Source organism: Lycium barbarum, chromosome 3, assembly GCF_019175385.1.
Source record: "Lycium barbarum isolate Lr01 chromosome 3, ASM1917538v2, whole genome shotgun sequence".
In the NCBI taxonomy this organism is placed as follows: domain Eukaryota; kingdom Viridiplantae; phylum Streptophyta; class Magnoliopsida; order Solanales; family Solanaceae; genus Lycium; species Lycium barbarum.
The window spans coordinates 143,512,248-143,529,541 of record NC_083339.1 but is presented as its reverse complement, the minus strand read 5'-3'; the positions used below and the strand labels follow the sequence as shown (position 1 = coordinate 143,529,541).

The 17,294-nt window shown below is 36.4% G+C and overlaps 1 protein-coding gene across 1 annotated transcript; it reads right to left on the bottom strand.

Moving 5' to 3' along the window:
* LOC132633243 (bifunctional bis(5'-adenosyl)-triphosphatase/adenylylsulfatase FHIT-like) lies at positions 1-8,120 on the bottom strand. The gene is made up of 5 exons (XM_060349520.1): positions 7,974-8,120; positions 7,774-7,887; positions 830-976; positions 450-548; positions 1-361 (listed from the first exon to the last, which is right to left on the bottom strand). The coding sequence occupies exons 1-5, from the start codon at positions 8,037-8,039 to the stop codon at positions 248-250; spliced, it is 540 nt and encodes a 179-aa protein (XP_060205503.1). The 5' UTR covers positions 8,040-8,120; the 3' UTR covers positions 1-247.
* Positions 8,121-17,294: the final 9,174 nt, after the last annotated feature.

Genomic DNA, 17,294 nt, shown 5'->3' with positions numbered 1-17,294 from the left:
TTCATCCAAACAAAAGAGCATTTAATAAAAACGAAACGAGTTTGTGTAGGAGAAAACAGCAACAGCATCAGTTATATCAGTAAAATTCCCTTCTCATATGGGAATTCCTTCCTGTGAAAGCAGAATGTCATTACATAGTTTATAAGAAATCCAAATGTTAGATCCACACAATAGCTGGTGATCAATAGAGCAGTTAGGCAACAGCTGGAGCTCTAAAGAGAGTAATGAGATGATGTATGCCTCTTCACTAGAAAAGTTTTCTATATTCATCTGCCTCTTCAGCCATCTCCTCAATGCCTCTGTCTTTCCTTTCCTTGTCCAAATCAAGTGACTGCTTCATCTCCTTCTCCTTCACGTCCAGCTGCATGAACGCAAAAGATTAATAAAATTTGTGTTTCAAATCCAGCCAACTAAGTATGAGTAATCAGTAGCGGATATTTGAATCTTACAGCATCATAAATCTCATCATTCTTTTCAAAATCACCACTTTTGCACGGGATGATGTGAATATGAACATGAGGAACTGTTTGTCCCGCCTGGGGTCCATCCTGAGATATTAACAGAAGCAAAGAACTTACGACCAGCTTTCCAAGCAGAGAAATAGGCCAAAAAAACAAAAACAAATGATAACAAAATAAGTAAAATTCCAACATAGTGAAAACTTGGATATCCATTTTATTTCTACATTGATGAGAACACAATATCAAATTCTGCATTTACTATCTTTTCGAAAATTTGAGTATATCAGGTTCTGTAGTCCTTTTTGCAGACATACAGCTATATTATGGTTAAGGATAACAACAGATCTATAAGAACAGAGCCTACTTACTTGGATCGCAAATGTCAGAGAAGATGCCTTGTGGTATGACTCAAGTTGCTTGCCAACTTTTTGTGCTGTAAGCCACAAGTCACTAGTCTCATCAGCAGTAAGCTCAGCAAAGCGCTGTACTTCACGTCTTGGGCAGACAAGCACATGTATATTTGGTTAAGGAGACCACTTATTAAGTTTTGAGACAACTGAGGATCCAACCATATTAGCAAAAAGTTTACAAGAAGGACACCTCATGCCATCCCTAGTGCCCTAGGTCAATGGAAACGAAGAGCAGAGAACTTTTTAAGAAACTAATATGATGTAGATTATTCTGTGTGCAAAAGTCAATAAAGCACAAAACAGAACCTATTACATTGGTGGGAGAAAATTGAAGTTACAGATATTTCAAAAGAGTGGAACTAGCATCATTTCCAACAGACAACAATTCGTTCTTAAATGTATATTCATAATTCAAGAAATATGAACCTCATACGACAGTCTTTGAAAGTTTATTAATTGCATAGGAAGGACGAGTCTATGAAAGGAATCATACAGGCTACAGCACTCCCTTAGGGGACAGCCAATAAAATTGGAACTATACAGAGGAACATGCTGGCTACAGCAAATAACACTATCTTTATCTGGTTACAAACTTTCATGCTCCAGTACTGGGAGCCAACTCTTCTGTATTGCAGAGTTTACATAAATTAGTATTTATCAGACAACACATGTCCTTAAGAATTTACAAAGCAATCAAGTTTAATTCATATATCATAGCTAGCTTTTTGGATGTCTTTTCTGCATCTACGAGTAGGAAAGTAGCACAACTAAAAGGGAAGAGGTGTAAAGGAGTGAACCAAGTTAAGTGTAAATACAACTGCCAACAAACTTTGATCAAAGCTGGCGAGTCAAAGAGAGATGAAGATGTTATTTCAATCAATTTCTCAACATAAATCACGAGGATAGATTATATAATTGAGGACAGATTTTAGACTTGTTAGAGAACTTCTAATATTTTTTATTTTTTTTGAAAATGGTAACAGTTAATCTATATATCCACAGGTATACTACATCCAAATGTGTAGTCCCCCTTCAAAAAGTTACATCTTACAGCTTGTTCCTTACATGATCTTCCTCTTACAGTAATTCCAAAACATCAAAAATATCTTCTGTTTGTACTAAAACTACCTGTTTACACCAAAAGTAAAAAAGACTTAGACAATTCATCTTGAACTTCTGTAGACAACATTGTTTGCTCTCAAAGCACCTCTGATTCCTTTCATTCCATAAAGTCCACCATATGCATGATGGGACAATCCTCCATCTCTCCTCCTCCTTTGTTGCATTTCCATCCCTATTCCAACTGTTTAGAACTCCTTTAATGTTCCCAGGTTTCACCCACTTGATCTTCCTCAGGCTGATGAACATCTTCCATAGTTGTTCTGTCCATTTGCAGTGTAAAAAGAGATGGTTGATTGTCTCATTTTGTTCCCCACATAAGAAACACCTTGAGCATAGATGGAAACCTCTTTTTTACAAGTTGTCATGAGTCAGTATTGCTTCTTTTGCCAAGAGCCAGTTGAAGCAGTTCACTTCGTATGGAACTTTTGTCCTCCAGATCATCTTCCAGGGCCAGGGCCAGTCACCCTCCTGCATAGTTGAGGCGTTCAGGTCCTTATAAGCTGAATTAACTGAGAAAATTCCTTTGCTGTCCTTCTGCCATTCTATTGAGTCTCTTTCTCCTGTCAAATTGTTGAAAGTGGCCATTGTATTATGAAATGCTGCTATCCTCTCTATCTCCCAATCATTCAAGTTTCTTCTCAGATTCAAGTTCCATCCCTGTCCAGTCCATATCTCAGCAACAGTGGCTTGTTGCAATTGACAAAGAACAAATAGATCAGGGTACAACTGTTTCAGGGTTGTACTATCAATCCACTTATCAATCCAAAATGAAACCTTTAACCCATTCCCAACCTTACATCTGATCCTTGCTAGCATAATAGGCCACAAGTTCCTGATTGCTCTCCAAACAGTGCAACTGTATGGTATAGTTACCATGTTTGTTGTCCAGTTATCTTCCATTCCATATTTAACAGTGATGACATCTTTCCAGAGCATGTTCTCTTCTGTAGCAAATTTCCATAACCATTTCATCATTAAGCTTTGGTTCTGGATCTTCATGTCTCTAATACCCACTCCTCCTACCTTCTTGCTAATTGTCAATTCTTCCCACTTGACTAGATGTATCTTTTTCTTGTCTTCAGTGCCTTGCCAGAAAAAGTTCCTTCTAAGCATGTCAATCCTTTTAATCACATTGACAGGTGTTGGAAAGATGGACATCATGTAAGATGGTAAAGCATCTAACACACTGTTGACCATAGTCAGTCTACCCCCAAGAGAAAGGTACTGACTTTTCCAGTTGGACAGTCTTTTCTCACATTTCTCTAAAACCCCATTCCATATCCCTTTGGATTTGCTTTTAGCTCCCAAAGGCATGCCCAAGTAAATGGTTGGGAGTTCCCCCACTCTGCCTCCAAGCTTCTCAGCTAACCTCTCCAATCCTGGCACCTCATTTATAGGATAGATGAAACTTTTCCCCCAATTGATGTGTAATCCGGAAACTGCTTCAAAGATGATGACGATAACCCTTAGCATTAGCATACCATTTTCCTCTGCATCACAAAATACTAAGGTGTCATCTGCATACTGTAGATGTGTGATCTCTAAATTGTTTCCTTCTCCCACCTGGAATCCCCTTATCCATCCTCTCTCCTGTGCGTGTTTAACATGTTGCTCATCCCTTCCATTGCAAGAATGAATAGGAAAGGGGATAAAGGGACCCCCTGTCTCAATCCCCTTTGAGAAGGAAAGAAACCACAAGGAGTTCTATTGACCAAAACTGAGAATTTTACTGTGCTGATGCACTGTTTAATCCATCTAGTACCAAAGCCCATCTGCTCCAGCATCTTGATCAGGAAGCTCCAGTTCAAATGATCATAAGCTTTTTGGATGTCAAGTTTGCATAGAATGCCTGGTTTTTTACTTCTCTGCCTGGAATCCACACATTCATTAGCTATAAGAATCGCATCCATAATCTATCTCCCTTTTATGAAAGCCCTTTGCTATCTATCCACCAGTTTGTGGATAACCTTTTTCAGTCTGTCTGCCAGTAGCTTGGCAATGATTTTGTATACTCCACCTATTAAGCTAATAGGTCTGAAGTCATTGAGTTCTATTATTATTATTATTATTATTATTATTATTATTATTATTATTTATACATATTTTTAGCTTATTTTTCACTTCTATTTTATTTAGTATGATGATGATATGATATGAGCTTAAATGAAGAAATGGGGATTCATATAGCCAACCGCAACTTGTTTGGAACTGAGGCGTAATTGTTGTTGATATATTCATGGCATAAACCTTAACTACTCTTGGTAGAATTAGGTCTACCAAAGTAAAAGATACTATGAATAATATGAGAGTTAGAAAAGTATGTGTTCCACATGGTATCTCTGTAGACTAGTAAGACAAACGAGGCTATTTAATGTTATACTAGTATCCCCGGACCCTGCTAACGCGGGATGCTTTGTGCACCGGGCTGCCCATTTACCAAAGTGTGGGAAGATTCAAATAAGTGGAAGACTAGTACTTTTTTCCAACATATACAAAACAAAGAGTTGCGAACTAATGTGGTATTAGGTGTATGGTTCCTATCATGAAGCATTGGAAAAGAGTGATAGATCATAGATTTAGGGAAAATACAAAGATGATGAAGAACCAATTTGCATTTACGCATGGTAGATTTATAACAAAGTTCAGAGTTTTGCAAAAAGGATTGAACGAAATTTATAAAGATCGGAAAAAGGATCTCCACAAGATATTCATTAAACTAGAGATGGAGAAAGCATCTCATACGGTGTGAAGAAAAGACCTTTAGTTGGCGCTTGAGAAGAAAGAAATTCATATCAAATGCACAAAACTCAAAAAGGATATACAAAAGAGTGTGCAAAAGTGATGGAACAGTGAGAAGAGAGACAAAAGAATTTCTCTCAAGGGGTGGATTTATACCAGGGGTCCGCATTGAGCTCATACTTGTTTACCTAGTTATAAATGAACTAATCAATAGCATATAGGATGAGGTTACAATTACATGGTGCATGCTCTTTACAACGATATTGTGCTAATTGACGAAACTAGAGAAATAGTTGACCAAAAGTTGGAGATATGGAGAAGTATTCTAGAAAGTAAGAGTTCTGGAATAAGTAAAAGTAAGACCACATTATTGACTAGGTGAAGTTAATTTTTTCATTACAATTTCAAAAAAGAAGAATGTAGGTGAAGTGAGATTAGACGGGATTATAGTATCTAAGTGAAGACAATTCAAATATTTAGGCTAATCTTTCATGATAATAGCCAGATAGATTAAATGTAACACTTTTTTTTTAATCAAGTAAGATTAAATGTGAGACATGAAATTAGAAAATGATATCTGAAAGAAAAGAGAGGAGTGCTATGGAATCGGTGTTATCAAAAGCGAAAAGCGCAAAAAAGCTCTAAGGTCAGCTGGGGCTTTAAGCGCAAAGTGTAAATAAAGCGTGGGCTTTAATGAAAAAAGGCGCAATGGTGCAAAATACAAATCTATATATGTTTAGTCCAAGACTAATAATAATAAGCATGAATAACAGTCATATGGACAAAGGAATTGTAAAAATATTACGATAAAGTGAAATATGAATTATCTAGTGTCACCCTTTCAAGAGAGGCTCATTGGCAATGAAAAGTATGTCTTAGAGCCTTAATGATGACAATGAAGCGCACATAAAGTGAGGCGAAGGGTTCAACATGGTTTGAGCCTCGCTTCAGGGCTTAAGCGCGCTTTAAGCGCACCTTTGACAACACTGTATGGAATCACTTAGAGACACGAAGATGCACAATAAGATGAAAGGCAACTACTATAGAATGGTCGTAAATGTAGAAATGCTGCATTTGAATGAATCTTGGGCCCTAAAGCTCAACACATCCACAAGACGTGGATATTAAGATCGACATGCAATATACAACATTCGGCTAAGATTAGAAAATGACCACATAAGACAGAGAGTGTAAGTAGCACATACTAAAGATGAAATAAGAGGTCACTTGAGATAGTTTAGCTATGATCTTCTTCTTCACAGACCTTATATGCATCGGTCTATATGTACAACAATATAATGACTGAAGCTGTTTTAGAACAAACGAGGTAGACCTCAAATCACATAGAGGAAAACTGTCTAAGAAAATCTAAACCTCTGCGAATCAGTGTATTATAAGAACAAAGCAGAACGGAAGCAAAAACTGCTTGATTGTTCTTGTTACATTTACATTGGGATTGGTATTTTTCATGGGTCACTTTATTATGGTTGTGATTTGTAGTTCCGAGCAAGGATAACTGTGAGATTTAGAAAATATTCAACTTTTTTATTTTAAGAAAAGAGGACCTCTAATTTGAAAAACAAACAAAAAAAAAACACTTTGATTTTCCTTAAAACACATATTATGTACGTACTTAGTATGGAATAAAATGCACCTAAACAGAACGGACTCGATAATAAGGATTCAATTAAGCATAGTTGATGGACTAACTAACTGATTGAGAAGAGTGCTGGACTTTCTAAACTGATATCAGAGGCATATTTTATTTTATTTGCACATATACATCCAAATACATATGTGTCTTGCATTAAAAGAAATATTTTAGCATAGAGTGACTGGACAGAATCATACTAAAAGTAAATTGAGGAGATGAAGAATCACCACATTCTAGCATCCTCAATATCATCACAATGACTATATTCACATAATATTTAATGGATCTCCAAAAACCGTTCAATTACAGAGTGGACAAGGATATGACCTGCATGACAAGAAAAGGGAGTCAATAGATGGTATTCATGCGAGAACTGAAAAGGGAAAATGATGACACTATAAAGGTTTTTTCCAGATACATGAGAAATACGAATAAATATCACAAAGTACCAAGGGACTATCATAAGGATATACAAAGAACAGAAGAATGAATTGAAATATGAAGTAGCAGAAGGGAAGCACTGAGCATAGAATGAGAATCTGTTCGAGGTGTTTGTCTTGTTCGGAGAAGATTTTTGTATAAAAATGGCAGAATCAACATAATTTCTATTGATTCCACATCCTAAGAAGTTTTGGTTCTGACGAATTACCAGACTATGACAGTAGAAGTGGTGCAAGCGAGACCTTAGTCTAGACTAGCAGCTAATATATAACCATTGGATCAAGCACTAAAAATTGTCTTATGTCCAAAGTCATGACAGAGTTCATTTTCCTACTATGATGTTGGTTATTTGCTTTCAGTTAAAAAAAAATAAAAAAAGTGGTCCAGCAGCTAGTATTCATGCTTGAAGTATGTGGCATTGCATGTGTCTGGGGATGGAATAGCAAAAACCAATAAACATGCAGTCACTGTGCTATCACTTTGCTAATTATGCAGTCCAACTTTCATCATCATCAGGCATAATCATGAATATTATTCTCGTGTCTTTTTCCCTTTAATTTTCCAACCATCCAAATTATTGGTGCTAATTGTTATGTGTTGTTGAGTACACCTTCTGAAGGCATCACTCCTTCAATGTATAAAGCCTCCTAGCCTCATATAGTTTTAGCATCATGTTAATTGAAAACTATGTCTCCTATCACAACTAAAGCACCACTAAAGATTAGGGGAAACCAATAAAATTTCTGAATACCCGTTTGGTATTACAGCTCAAAAGATGATATTTTGGAATCCTACCAAGAAATGATGCAACCCCTAGTCATGAAATCTTCGGCAAAAAATAACAGGTAAAACTTGGCTTATTACTGTAGTAATTAAGAAGGGGGGAGATCCCAGATAACAAACTAAGAAAAATAGGAGAGTAGAGAAAGAAAGGCAGGTGAGAAATACCAGGAAGAAGAGGGCGGAGGTTGACCAAGGCATAAGACAAATGAGTAGAGTAGAACACTTGTTTATTGTCAATCTTGTATGGTCCAAACATATAAGAATTATCCCCCTCCATCTGTTTGTTTCACCAATAAATATGAATGAATGAACATGGGAAAACAACAACAAGAAGTAACCCAAAAATGAATGTAAGAGACGTGCCTTGGACTGCGAATGAGTGATTGAACCGGAGAATCGCGCTAAGAAATGATAACCGGGTTTGGCCATACTGTGAAAATTAGACAAGGGTGTCAAAGAAAAGGTGACTTTTAGTTGTGAAATTAGTATAAGTGATTTGTGGGGATCACATTAAATCAAAATCCAATTAAATTTGAGATTAAGAAGATTGGGTTCAAAATGTATTTTTTTCAAACTTCTTAATCTTTTATAAAATACAAAAAGATCCCAACTTAATCCAAAAAAAATTTACCAGCCCCCCTTCTCCTCCTCCCACCCCTCCGTAGCCCCACCCTCGCCGCCCGCCCTCCCCACCAAAAAAAAAAAATTTAAAAAAAAGTTTTGATATTTTTTATTTGCTTTTTCACCAGCACCCCCTTCTCCTCCTCCACCCCTACACACCCCCCCACCACCCTGGCCCAATTTTTTAAAAAAAGAAATTGTTTTAAAAAAAAAAAAAAATCTTTATTTGTTTTATCACCCCCCCCCCCCCCTCCTCCTCCCAACCCTCGCCTCGCGCAATCACCCCCTCCCCCTTCCCACCCCTAAATTTTTTTTTGTTAAAAAAAGTTTTGATTTTTCTTTTTTTACCAATCCCCACTCTTCTTCCTTCCACCCCTCACCCACCCCACCCCTCGCCCCCCCCCCCCCCCCCTCTCCCCTCCGGCCCAATTTTTTTTTTTTTAAGTTTTGTTATTTTATTTGCTTTTTCACCAGCAGCCCCCCCCCCCCCAAAAAAAAATTTAAAAGTATTGATTTTCTTTATTTGTTTTTTCAGCCCCCCCCCCCCCCCAAAAAAAAATTTACCGGTCCCCACTCCTCCTCCTCCCACCCCTCCCCCCACAAAAAAAAGTTTGAAAAGTTTTTCTTTTGCACCCCTCACCCTTCCAAAAAAAAAAATTGTTTTAAAAAAAGAAGTATTGAAATTTTTTGTTTTTTTGCACCACCAACCACCCCCCCCCCCCAACCCCCCCAAAAAAATATTTTTTCTTGAAAAGAAGTTTTGAATTTTTTTTTTTTGGTTTCTTACTTCCCCCACCCACAACAAAATGAAGTTTTGATTTTTTTTTTTTTTGGTTTCTTACTTCCCCCACCCACCCCAAAAAAAAAATTGTTTTAAAGAAAAGTATTGGAAAGTGTTTATTTTTGGTTTTCCCCCCCCCCCCCCCCCCCCCCCTTCCCCCCTCACCCCATCCCCCTCCAAAAAATTTTTTGAAAGGAAGTTTTGATTTATTTTTTTTTGGGTTTAGGAAAAGTTTCTATTGAATAGATGGTTTTTCTGTTGTTGTTTGGTATGGTTCAGGGTTTAGGAAAATATATTCAACAGATAGTTTTTTTGTTCTTGTCCTGGTATTTATCTGATTCTATTTGTAGAAGATAACCAACAGATTTGTAGTTATTGCAACAATTTCTACTAGTAGACAATCTGTTGCAACGACTCACTAATCTGTTGGACATAACTTCAGTTATTTGCTTCTGTTTGTAAAAGATATCTAACAGATTTGTAGTTGTTGCAACAAGTTCTACACTTGTTGTAACAAGTAGACTATCTGTTGCAACAACTACAAATCTGTTGGACATAGCTTCAGTTATTTAGTTTTTTTTTTTTTTTTTTGTAGAAGATATCCTATAGATTTGTAGTTGTTGCAACAAGTTCTACACTTGTTGTAACAAGTAGACAATCTGTTGCAACAACTACAAATCTGTTGGACATAACTTCAGTTATTTAGTTTTTTTTGTAGAAGATATCCTACAGATTTGTAGTTGTTGCAACAAGTTCTACACTTGTTGCAACAAGTAGACAATCTGTTGCAACAACTACAAATCTGTTGGACATAGCTTCAGTTATTTGGTTTTGTTGGTAGAAGATATCCAACAGATTTGTAGTTATTGCAACAAGTTCTACACTTGTTGCAACAAGTAGACAATCTGTTGCAACAACTACAAATCTGTTGGACATAACTTCAGTTATTTGGTTCTGTTTGTAGAAGATATCCAACAGATTTGTAGTTGTTGCAACAATTTCTACACGTGTTGCAACAAGTAGACAATTTATTTATGAATCAGCAAATGTTGAGGAAAGATATAGTCAAATTGAACAGACAAACTGACAATCAATCCTTAGAAAGAGATGAAGAACAGAGCAAAGAAGCAGTAGATACAAATGAAGAAAGTGAAGAAGAACTAGAAGATGAAGAAACTGATGATGGAAATAAAGGAGATGGAGTAGATCAAGGAAATCTGCTACACCTTAGAAGGCAGTTGCTGAACAAATTATTACTTAAGTTGTGGTATTTGGAGCCAAGGTTGTTGTTGAACAATTTCTATGTTTTTTTTTTTTTGTCCTTTATGTTATTTGTGAATGATGTTTATGAAATTATTTATTTTGATTAGTTGTGGTATTTGCAACCAAGGTGGCTGTTGAACAATTTCTGTTTATGAACTTATTTATTTTGCTTACTAATTATTGCAACAGATGCATGCAGTTGTTGAAGAAGTTGCAATAAGTTACTAATTTGTTTCAACAAGTTACTAATTTGTTTCAACAAGTTACTAATCTTTTTAAACAAGTTGCTTAGTTGTTGCAACAAATTATTCATCTTGTTGGAGAAAATCAAACAATGGCTTAAATTATTGCAAAAACTAAAAAATTTGTCGCAACATATGAGTTAATTGTTGCAACAGATCATACACTTGTTGAAGAAGTTGCAACAAGTTATTAATCTGTTTCAACAGATGGATCAGATGTTTAAGCAAGTTGCTTAGTTGTTGCAACAGATTTGAATTATTGCAACAACTTACTTATATGTTGCAGCAGGTATCTCATATGTTGCAACAACTTACTCATATGTTGCAGCAGGTATCTCATATGTTGCAACAACTTACTTATATGTTGCAGCAAATATCTCATATATTGCAACAACTTACTCATATGTTGTAGCAGGTATCTCATATGTTCAACAGCTCCTCTATTGTTGCAACATATTCACGATATTGATCACATTGAACTCCTTTGTTTATACTGAATAACATTGAATTCATTTGTTTATCACTAAATATGATTGAATTAAGTACTTCACATCAAAACACTCTAATGATCACTCGATTTAGGAAGAATACACTTAGAATTGCCCATCTAATCCATGAAATTACATGAAATTACTATCTAATCCATTAAGGATATTAGTAGATATATATATTCATCACTAAATACCATTTATTTCCTTTGTTTAACACTAAATAGGGGTGAATCAAGTAGTTCGCATCAAATTACTCTAATGATTACTCGATTTAATGCATACTGACTTAGTAGATCATCTTTCCTGACTCAAAATACATCAAATTGATTAAGTATTATACATTGATCACTAGATATCGTTGATTTCCTTTGTTTATTGCTAAATATGTGTGAATTAAGTAGTTCACATCAATTCACTCTAATGATAACTCGATTTAGTGCATACTGACTTAGTATATCAGATTTCCTGACTCAAAATACATCAATTTGATTAAGTATATACACTGATCACTAACTATCGTTGATTTCCTTTGTTTATCATTAACTATGGGTGAATCAAGTAGTTCACAGTGCATACTGACTTAGTAGATCATCTTTCCTCACTCAAAATACCATCAAATTGATTAAGTATTATATATTAATCACTAAATATCATTGATTTCATTTGTTTATCACTAAATATAGGTGAATCAAGTAGTTGATATCAATTCACTCCAATGATCATTGGATTTAGTGCATACTGACTTAGTAGATCATCTTTACTGACTCAAAATACCATCAAATTGATTAAGTATTATAAATTGATCACTATATATCGTTAATTTCCTTTGTTTATCACTAAATATCATTGATTTCCCTTTGTTGATCACTAAATATGGGTGAATCAAGTAGTATATGTTGCAACTACTGTAATATCTGTTGCAGCAAGTGTAGTATCTGTTGCAACAGTTGTAGTATCTGTTGCAGCAAGTGACATAGTTGTCGAACAAGTCCTTACTCTTGTTGGATAAACACAACAAGTTACCCAGTTTCTGCAACAAGTCACTCCACTTGTTGGAAAAACCCCAAAATGCAACTTAGTTGCTACAGCAAGGCCTGTCAGTTGTTGCAACAGATTGCTTACTTGTTGAAAATCTTTTAGCAGTTGGATAAAACCCAACAAGATACTAGTTGCTGCAATAAGTCCTATTACTTGTTGGATAAAACACAACAAGTTACAGATCTGTTGCAACAGATTCATTAGTTGTTGGAAATTGTTCAGCAATTTATTAACAAGAATACACACATTTGTGATTGAACACGATCAACATATCATATAAACCAAGTTCACAAACACCAAGAACAGAAATTATCATTCTAAAAAAGAACAACATTAAAATGTCATAAAGTTCCAACAAATAACGATTATTACAACACAGTGCAATTAACAACTATGGAGCATTTCGGTTTGGACATGTTTTTTGTGCCAACTGTTTTGCATAAGGAGCATTTGTCTTTTCTCGTTCGCAATGATTCCCCGATTCCACGCCTCCTCTTTGTCCACCTTTTTCCGGGTTTGCTAGGATCAACATATGGAGGAGGTATCTCTCTCTCTAATTCAAAACTTTTTTTCAAGATTTTTTTTTTTGGTGGGGTGGTGCAAAAAACAAAAAACAAAAAATAAAAAAATTTCAAAACTTTTTTTTAAAACAATTTTTTTTGGCGTGGGTGGGTGGAGTAAGAAACCAAAGAAAAAAAAAATTCTTTTCAATTTTTTTTTTGCTGGGGGGGAGGGGTGGGGTGGGGGTGGTGCAAAAAACCAAAAACAAAAACTTTTCAAAACTTTTTTTAAAAAATAAAATTAATTTTTTTGGGAGGTAGAGGGTGGGGGCGAGGGGGAGGGGGATGGTGCCAAAAACCAAAAACAAAAACTTTTCAAAACTTTTTTTTAAAAAATAAAATTAATTGTTTTTGGGAGGGTGGTGGGTGGGGGGTGGGTGGTGCAAAAAAACCAAAAAAAAACTTCAAAGAATAATTTTTAAAAAAATATTTTTTTTTGTGGGCGTGGGGGTGGGGGCTAGGGAGGGGGCGTGGTGGGGGCTGGGGTAGGGGTGGGGCGGGGTGCAAAAAAAAACAAAAAAAATACTTTTAAAAATCTTTTTTAAAAAAATCTTTTTTTTGGTGGGGGTAGAGGTGGGGCCATGGGGGGGGGGGGGGATTGTGAAAAAAAAACTTTTAAAAATATTTTTTTGGTGGGGCGTGGGGGTGGGGGGCAAGGGAGGGGGCGTGGTCGGGGGCTGGGGGCAGGGGTGGTGCAAAAAAACAAAAAAAAAACTTTTTGAAATCTTTTTTTAAAAAAACATTTTTTTGGTGGGGGGCAAGGGAGGGGGCATGGTCGGGGGCAGGGGTGGGGTTAGTGCAAAAAAACAAAAAAAAAACTTTTCAAATCTTTTTCGAAAAAACATTTTTTTTGGTGGGGGATGGGGGGCAAGGGCAGGGGCCGGGGTGGGGGGATGGGGGCAGGGAGGGGGTGGGAGCGAGGGACAAAGTGTTAAAAATAAAACTTGAAGGCAAATTGTTAAAAATAAAGTTGAGGGTCAAAGTGTCAAAAACAAAACTGTTGGGCAAGCTCAAAATCCCTTAATCACTAATCAAAAATCATCACCTCTACTCAATAATTAAAACTTGAATCACCTCCCCTCAATTTTAAAACTTAAAGCTCACTTATATTTAAATGCCCCGGGTGTTAAAGTTACGCGACCAAACAAAACACACTTGCTTTAACATTTCTAGGTTTCTATTTGGAGCGGGTACCACTGTCCCCCATTAGTGGATGGATACTTCTATTTTAAGAAAAATTAAAGAAAAAAACCAAAAAAACAAATTTACATAGTGAGATTTGACCACACTAATTCAATAAAAACTTACTCGTATTGAGTGTGTACAACAAATATTACTAATTTACTAATAAGTGTCACAAATTAATTCATATAAGTCGTAAGGGCACTTGTATCCCAACCCGATAGGCAAATCATATTCAACCATTAACCAATTCTATTATTAAATGACAAAGATTTAAGCATTTGAAATAGTCCTAAATTATAAATAAATGTTGTAAGTCAAGTACGACAAAATACATAAAAATCTTCGAGAACTGATGATATGAGACAAGAACATCTAAACAGAATACAATACATGGCCTCAAAGTGAATACACTATCTGAATGTAAATAAGATACTCCCTCTGTTTCAATTTATGTGAACCTATTTTCTTTTTAGTCCGTACCAAAATAAATGACCTCTTTCCTAATTTGAAAACAAATTCACTTTATGAAGTGATTTACAGCAACACAAATATTCAAGACTTATTTTGAACCACAAGTTTCAAAAGTCTTCACTCTTTCTTAAATGTCGTGCCCAGTCAAATGGGTTCACATAAATTGAAACGGAGGGAGTAGCTAATAAGTTAGAAAGGAGTTCGCGATGCTACAAACAAGCCACAAGACAGTTGTTACACCCCAGAAAATTTCACGTTACAGGCTGCAGACGGCTTAATGTGAGCTCAAGGAGGAGCAAATATTACAATTATAAAGGATAGAATTTTACTGTATTAGCATGAGGATAGCATGAGTATGACATTTGGAATTCGTACAATATGATTGGAATGATACGTTAAAAGATATATAGCCCTCGTAACCGTAAGCTGAGGTGGGGCCCACATGTCGGGATTTTATAAAAGGCATATGACAATTTATATGAATAGTACATGGGAAGTTGAGCAAGTCTTAAGAAGGGCACTTAAGCCAAATATGAGCATAAGCACTCCAAAAGGATGATTTAAGGATACGTTTTCGGGTGATCTAGCTTTACGAGGCCAACACGCCATTATAAGTTTAGAATTTGGGAAAACAGAAAAAATGAAAGTTATAGATAATTGAAATACCTTTCCAATCATAGGTTGTGGGCCTACATGCGATATAGGGATAAAAAGTTATGGACGTTTTAAGACAGAAAGGTCAAACTGGGCAGTGGGCTCGGCCCAACCCGACTCCAACTTGGGTCAGGCCCACTTCCCTTGCTATTTATGTTACACCTTGGAAAAATTCCCCGTTAACATACAGTGAATAGACTAGCGAAGAGTACGACGTATACGATGTTTCGATAAGTAAGAAATAGCATTTGATGACCCTAATCGAGATTCAAAGACATTTGACGTAAGGGAAGAAGGTTGTCAAGGAAAGTAAGGGATATGTTGTGTGTCGGATAAGAATTATGGGCGACGAGTTAATGATGGCTTAAGGATGTCTTGGAGACGAGTGATAACGTCCCTTAGATTGGTATTGAAGTGTTAAACAAGTGTTAAGAAGGTTCCATAAGGATTGGAGATCAAACGAGTCGACGAGAACGAAATCGGAACAGCTGGGCATTATACGGCCCAACATACTGGCCGTATAAATTATACTGGCCGTATGTTAGGCCGTATAATTAGCCAAGAGGGGCAAAGTGCACTGGACCAAACATACGGCCATACATACGGCCCGTATAAAAGATACGGACCGTATGTTGGTCTGTATATCCTTGTCGGGGCAGATTTCATGATTTAAATGAGAGGACCCAAGTTCATTTTATTTCATTTCCCATTTCACTCCCCTTCTCTCTATAACACTCTAGAGTTCTCTCCATTGTTCATCCACAAGAATTCAAGAGAAAACCATGATCAACTACATCAAAACCACAAAATCAAGTGTATGAAACCTATCAAAGTTCATCTAAGCCAAGAAATCTCAAAGGAAGTGAGCTAGGGTTTTGGTGCAAGAAGAGAAGTTCCATTCAAGGCTTATTCTCCCATCATCTAAGGTGAGTTTTATTATCATTCCATTTTGTTTAAGGTATTGGAAGGCTAAGACACTTGAATTGTAGAAAAGTATAGAAAATGGGTCATGAATGGGTGAATAGTGACATTGTTGAATAGTAGTTTGGGGTGAATTACGAATATTGGTATGTTGTGAACGACATTTAGAATACAGAATAAGTATTATATGTGAGAGAATGCAATAATGAATTATGACCATAATTATGGAGGAATTGGAATGAAATTACGGAATGTGGGTACTCTAGACGAATGATGATTGTTGTTTACGATATTGTGAATATTGTTATGAATGTTTGGGAGTTGAAATATGTTATGGAGAAAGTAGTAGAAACAAAGGAAATGCTGCCCAATTTTCCCTAGAAATAGTAACACGTTCTTATAGTCGATTAACTAATGTGATGCGAATTCTCTTGAAGGTAGAAACGTGGGCATCGAAGGAGAACAAGCAAGCGATAGATTAGTTAAATGTAAAAGGTATGTGAGGCTAGTCCTTTCTTTCTATGGCATGAATCTGACGGTATGATTCTCCTTCCTCTCTATGAATTCTCTATATCACGGAAAGTTAAGAGCCTATATTCATGTATAGCTATATGAGATAAGAGATATGTTATGAGTCCAATGATGTTGATGATAAGCTCGAGTCTAAAGATTCTAGAGTTCATGATATGACGTACCTATAACGCTAATGATGTCGTAGGTTGTATACACTCACCTCTTACATTATCCCCCTCGAGGTGAGGCAGAATACCATTAAGTTAAGTATGTCATGTATTGTATATACTCACCTTATGTATTGTCCCTTGAAGGTGAGGCAGAGTACCATAAAGTCGATGATGTTACGCATTGTACACACTCACCTTATATCTTACTTCCTTCAAGGTGAGGCAGAATGCTTGTGAATGCTCCATAATGAAATCGGGGGATCACGACCTTACGTCACCCCGATAAAGTATAGTTGTCCTGGAGTCTTCATGCATGTATTATGATGAGCATACTATGATAAGCATACTATGGTAAGCATATTATGATAAGCATATTATGATGAGGATATTACACCGTACCTATATGGACGGGCAGACATACACACTACTATAGTGGGCAGCTTATACCCCGGACGCGGGAGGCCTGGACGCAGGTTATACATTATCACACCGTACCTATATGGACGGGCAGCTTATATATTATTGCATACATGATATGATGATGATTATGAGTAAGTCAGCAGGTGTCATTTCTTTTATAGGTGACAGTCATATACAGTTACTCCTTATTGATGCTTCCTTTATCTCATTGACGTATTGTTGTTATTTATGCCTCTCATACTCAGTACAATGTTCGTACTGACGTCCGTTTTCTTTGGACGTTGTGTTCATACCCACAGGTAGACAGGGAGGTGATCTTGATCCAGACTCGTAGGAGCTATTAGCTGACTTGAG

Coding starts and splice junctions, on each gene's coding strand:
- LOC132633243 (XM_060349520.1), bottom strand. CDS start 8,039: ATGGCCAAACCCGGTTATCATTTCTTAGCGCGATTCTCCGGTTCAATC. Junction 977..7,773: donor TCCGCCCTCTTCTTCCTGGT/ATTTCTCACCTG, acceptor TAACCAAATATA/CATGTGCTTGTCTGCCCAAG. Junction 549..829: donor CTCTGACATTTGCGATCCAA/GTAAGTAGGCTC, acceptor TTAATATCTCAG/GATGGACCCCAGGCGGGACA.